The sequence below is a fragment of the Danio rerio genome, chromosome 23, assembly GCF_052040795.2.
Source record: "Danio rerio strain M-AB ecotype USA chromosome 23, GRCz13ab, whole genome shotgun sequence".
Taxonomy (NCBI): Eukaryota; Metazoa; Chordata; class Actinopteri; order Cypriniformes; family Danionidae; genus Danio; species Danio rerio.
In genome coordinates, this window is record NC_141043.1 from 27765879 (window position 1) to 27771878 (window position 6000).

A 6000-nucleotide genomic window follows, 5' to 3' on the forward strand; every position below is an offset into this window, starting at 1 on the left:
CTTCTTGCTGTGAGTACTAACCACTGAGTACCGTGTCGGCCTCATAATTTGTCTTACATTATTTTAACTATAGTAATGCAGCTATATCTGTTTTTCAAACAATCACAATAAATGGGTGACTATGGAAATTTTAAAAGCTTAAAAAAAATTCAACACTACTATAAACTATTTTAAGTATTATACGACAAGTCATACAAAAGATTTGTGTGACTAATAAACTAAAATGTTGTCATTATTTACTAAAAGGCTTGGGGTTTGAAGTGATACAGCCAATTCGTGAATATATCATTCAAACTGTTTCCAAATAATGATGCAGAATTGTAGTTTCTGTCAGTTCTGTGAGCAAAAGCATGCAGGAGAAAATCTGACACCAGCAATTTCGCTAGGCAAGTTGTTTTGATTACATTATGTGTAATTTACCTTCAAGTAGTCTTATTTATTAGCATTCGATTTTGTCCACAGACCGCATCCACATCAATATAAATTCATGACTCAGACGCAAAGAAATACATCGCTTGTGATGAAAATGAGTATTTTTCTTGAGCTCCTTCTTACATTCAGAGCATGTGGTTTTTATTTCGATGGCTTAAGCGTGTGAGTGCATGTCATAAAATCCTCTTTCACAAATCAAACCAAAAATGAATTTGTGTTAAAAAAAAAATTAAAAAGCTGCGAGGGGGCGTCAAATCTGTCTTGCAGTGTTTTCTGTTTTGGTTGTTAGCGCTCTTTGTGAAACGCATGGGCTGTAAAGCATGTTGTCTGTTGTAGCTTGTGCGGAACCAGCAAGGCATTTCCTGTGTTAAAGTGGAGCAGGCTTTTAAAAAATGTCCTCTCACCTTCAGTCTGGTCTCGGTCACCCTGCTAACCTTTACGGCCACCTTTGACTCGCAGACTCCCCGTTGGTATTAGCGGCAGGGTCATTCCGAAAATTTATTGCTGGAAAAAATCTGATAGAGATCTGAAAGTCAAATTGGGATTCTTTCTTTCAAAATTTAAAAATGCATTTCTTTATATATTGTTTTGTGTTAATGCACTGTAAAAAGTGAATAGTTGAGTCAGGCTCGGCGCCTGAGGGGGCATTTTATTCCTAGACCTGCTGATTTTGGTCCCTCTTGTTCCTTTCGTATTTATTCACTTATTTCTTACTTTATATTACTGCCTAAGTTACTGACTTAAGGCAGTAATATACTTTTTATAGTAATAATTATAATAATAATATGTACAGTTTCACTATTATTGATTTTTTCATTCATTCATTCATTTTCTTGTCGGCTTGGTTCCTTTGTTAATTCATGGTCCCCACAGCGGAATAAACCGCTGAAATATCCAGCATGTTTTTACGCAGCGGATGCCCTTCCAGCCGCAACCCATCTCTGGGAAACATCCACACACACACACACACACTCATACACTATGGACAATTTAGCCTACCCAAGTTCACCTGTACCGCATGTCTTTGGACTGTGGGGAAAACCGGAGCACCCGGAGGAAACCCACACGAAGGCAGGTAGAACATGCAAACTCCACTCAGAAACGCCAACTGAGCCGAGGTTCGAACCAGCGACCCAGCAACCTTCTTGCTGTAAGGTGACAGCACTAATTACGGCGCCAATGCCTCGATTATATAATAAATATATTATATAGTGCTAAATTACATTTAATAATTAAAAGGATAAATTCTGGACCTTTTGGTCGTGGGGGTGGTTCGTAAAGGCATGTTCGTAAAAGCATGTAAAGTCAATTCAATTCAAGTTTATTTCTAAAGCGCTTATACAATGTAAATTGTCAAAGCAGCTTAACATAGAAGTTCTAGCAAATTGGAAATGTGTCAGTTCAGTTTTCAGAGTTGAAGCTCAGTTTAGTTCAGTTCAGTGTGGTTTAAATTTCACTGCTGAAAGTCCAAACACTAAAGAGCAAATCCATCGATGGGCAGCTCCACAAGCCCAAACCAAGCAAGCCAGTGGCGACAGTGGTGAGGAACAAACCTTACTAAAGTCACTGAATGAGGCATAATACTGTGCCATGACACTAACAAAAATCATATGCGTGTAAAAAAGTAATTCTAATAGAGATGTTAATAGTAAAACTGGGATTTTTTTATTTAGGATTTTATTTTTAATTATGAATAAATAAATACATTTAAAACAACTAAAAAAACTGCACTCAGAAGCTCTTTGTAAATTTGACAATTACAATTAACAAGAAACCAAAATTCATATATTTAATCATATATACTCAATCTAAACCATTTTATCATGGATTAAAGTTGACGCTTTTAAACAATTGCTATGATAATCCATTTTAAAACTTATATATATATTATATATATATTGTATGTTACTGTGTAAACAAACTAATACAGACCTTTTATTGTTTTTTTTTTGTGCTGATTTTATTGATTTGTAAAGTTTACAAACTAATAATTAGTTCACTTTTTTCTGTTGTTTAGATCTTTGGAAATGATTGTTGGCCTTGAGAGTAACAGCAAGATATTCACAGTATCTGTTCATGGACTGCTGGAACTTCAGGTAAGGAATAGTTCAACATACTCCACTCAGTTTAATACAGTTTTAATTACAGTGTAATTACTGTACTAATTGGTTATATCCTCATCATATAGTGGTATCCTTTAAAATGTTTCACCTTGGTAACTTATTTAGCCCTAAAGAAAGCATAATGGTGCCTTAAGGGTAAATACTTACATCTCAAGTGTATAATAATAACTGAAGCAAACTGTAAGTTGTTGCCTCTATGAAAGCCTTTGTACCTTTTTTTCTGAGTGTTTCCTAATATGTTGTTTTGACAGTTGTTTACTTATTTCTAGCACCGAAAAGAACCGAAGTAGTTAAGAATAAAAGAGGGTTTCTTAATACACATTAACATGTCTTCATTGAAGTGATTTATAAGTACATATTATTCCGAAGAATAAATAGATAATAAAAAACTGTTCTCTTATTCCATGCCAGAATTGTTATAGTTGGCTAAAAACCAAAGGCTAAAACTAAAATCCATAAAACAAATTGCTTGAAATAAACAAATCAAAATATTTACTGTTACCAGTATTTAAAAATAATTGCCATTAACTGAAACATGTGTATATATGGTCTCTTACATTTTTTCAATACCTATTCATTTAACTATATTTTAACTACTTTTATCGGTAACACTATTGTGATGGTCCATTTGAGTATTGTTAGACTGTCTGCTTAATATCTGCTGATACGGTTCCTTCAACAGACATTTAACTGACTATAAGAAACTTTGCAAGCACATGTCAACTTACACTAACCGTAACCCCAACCTAACAGTCTACTTATAATATAATGAGAATTAGTTGGCATGTAGATACAGTGTAACTTAAATTCAACAAACGAACCATCAAAATGAAGTGTGACCCTTTTATTTGTTTATACTAATTTAATTTCAGTTTTTACTTATATAAGTTGTACTAAAATTAGGATACAATAAATAAAACATGTTCCCAAATGTATAAATGTTATTTATAATGAATAAATGTATATTTTATAAAGACAAATAACAATAATAATAAGCTAATAATAATAAAAATGACAAAAACACACCAAAATGACAAAAAAAAAAAGATATTACCTAAAACTACAATAGTTTCTCAGTAATACTTTAATAATATTAGTATACATTAGGCATTGGATAATGTTCATATGATCTAAATAGCTTATAATTTCTCTTATGAATATTTTTTATTTTTTTAATATTTTACAAGTGATGTTTAACTGGGGCATCACAAGGACACAGTGAGTGGCAAGGTAGCCTCACGGCAAGAAGGTCACTGGTTTAACCCTCGACTGGGTCAGTTGGCATTTCTGTGTGGAGTTTCCCCCACAGTCCAAAGACATGACCATAGGTAAATTGAATAAGCTAAATTGGCCGTAGTGTATGTGTATGAATGCAAGAGTTTATGGGTATTTCCCAGTGTTGGGTTGCGGCTGGAAGGCCATCTGCAGCATAAAGCATATGCTGGAAACCCCTGATTAATAAAGGGACTAAGCCGAAAAGAATATAAATGAATGTTTAACAAATCAACAACATTTTTACAGTATTTCCTATAACATTTTTTCTTCTGTAGAATGTCATGTTTGTTTTAGTTTGGCTGGAAAAAAGCACTTTTTACACTTGTTTAAAAAAAACATTTTTAGGTCAATCTTTTTTTTTTTTTAAATTGTCTACAGAACAATCTACTGTAATCCAGTCATTTGTCCTATTATTTTAACTTGCTTAGTTAATGTAATATCCAAGTTAGGTCTTTAAGCTACACTAGTATCTTGCTAAATGTGTAAAAAATGTATATGCTCTGTCACCATGGTAAGACAGAAGAAATTAATTATTAGAAATTGGTTATTAAAATGATCGTCTAAAATTGTGTTGTAAAATATTTTAAACAAATTTTTATATAATAAAAATTTCTAATTTCTATCTTTTTATTTTATATAATAAAAATTTCACAGGATTTCACATGAATAATTTAAAGTTAACTTTAAGCTATGTTTCAAGCAGTACATTCTGGTACATAACGCTTAGTTTTTTCACTATCCAATAAAATCTTTAAAGAGGAAAATTAAAAATCTCGTCTTTTTTTAATTTCATGAAAGCACAGAAGTAAAATGTGTGTTAAAATATATCTGTTTACCTTGACAGTGAGTAATGTGATTTTTTTATTTCTACCAGGCTGGCCAGTACACATCTATATTTGTGGACAATGCAGCTGGAGCGTCGATCACAATACAGAACGGTTCCGATTTCATGGGCATGTTGTTGGGTGTATAGCCGTGTTTTACAGCCAGAGATTGTATATCTGGCGGGCCACATAAGACTGCACAGCTCCTCTTCGGACAATCAACAAGCACCATAAATCCTCATGAGACAATATCTGACCGCCACAAAGCTTTTGGCTTGTTTTTGGAAGAGACACAGACACATTAAACCCACACAGCAGAGACAGTTGGACACGAAACTGAAAGACTTTAATGAGGACAGTAGATCTGCCTTTCTCATGCGCCGTGAGGTTGTTACCTCATCAGAAAGATCTTTTTTTAAAATATCAAGTCTGATTTTGTTATATATAGATGTATACGAAGAGATTTTTGTACTTTGATGTGTTGTTATGTATGTCTTTTTTTCCTCTTAATTAATAGTTTATATACAGAGTGTTTATTTACACAATTTATTTTATACGGTGAGAGGTTTTCTACAATACAGGAGATTATCTTTTGGATTTATCTTAAAGGGAAAGTTCACCCAGAAAATTAGTTTGCTCATTTATTCTCCTTCAGGTCAACCAAGGTGTGCAGTAGGTGAATTTGTATGTCAGTAGTAGATTAAAGGTTTTTAGCTGATCCATATTGTGAAATTTAATGCAAGTCGATGAATACTGGCACTGTGAGAAGTAGGAAACAGTATATACACACAAAAAAAGTGCATGTTTCTCATGACAATAATGATGTTGTAATTAATGTTCAGTTTATTGCACAAATTGATCATTTCGGTTCATTAAACCTCAATGTATCAGCACTCAACTAGAGTAAAAGAGATGTTGAAGAAGGTTTAGAAGATTGATAAATGTGAGCCATCATCATATTAATAAAAATAAATACCAAATTTCTTAAAAATGTTAGCAATAGGTAAAAGATAAATGGGAAACAGGAAAAAGTCCCAAAACTGATCCCTGTGGTACACCACCAACAACATGAGAGGGCTAAAACTGTTTGAGCTGGACACATTTAGTCAATGTTAATAATAAATAAATAAATAAACAAATAAATAATTAATTTAATATAAATAAAAAATATAAATGAATAAATAAATAATCAATTAAATAAATAAATAAATGTATTTTTATTTGATATAAATTTTTTTTTTTTTTTATCCTAAGTGCCAATTGACTTGTGGTTTGTCAGTCAAAAAACAAACAAGCAGACAATCAAAACATATACAGGTAAATCGAAATTAAAACCTGTGGCTCCT

General features: G+C 32.5%; 1 protein-coding gene across 3 annotated transcripts in view; it reads left to right on the top strand.

The window, feature by feature from the left end:
- c1qtnf12 (C1q and TNF related 12) overlaps positions 1 to 5684 on the top strand; it is a 49966-nt gene extending 44282 nt beyond the window's left edge. For 2 of the 3 annotated variants that reach the window (XM_087306214.1, XM_087306213.1), the window contains exons 7-8: positions 2450 to 2528; positions 4705 to 5684. In XM_087306214.1, the coding sequence (XP_087162340.1) occupies positions 2450 to 2528; positions 4705 to 4803 (178 nt within the window). In that variant the 3' untranslated portion in view covers positions 4804 to 5684. 3 annotated transcript variants of the gene reach the window in all.
- The last annotated feature ends 316 nt before the right edge of the window (positions 5685 to 6000 follow it).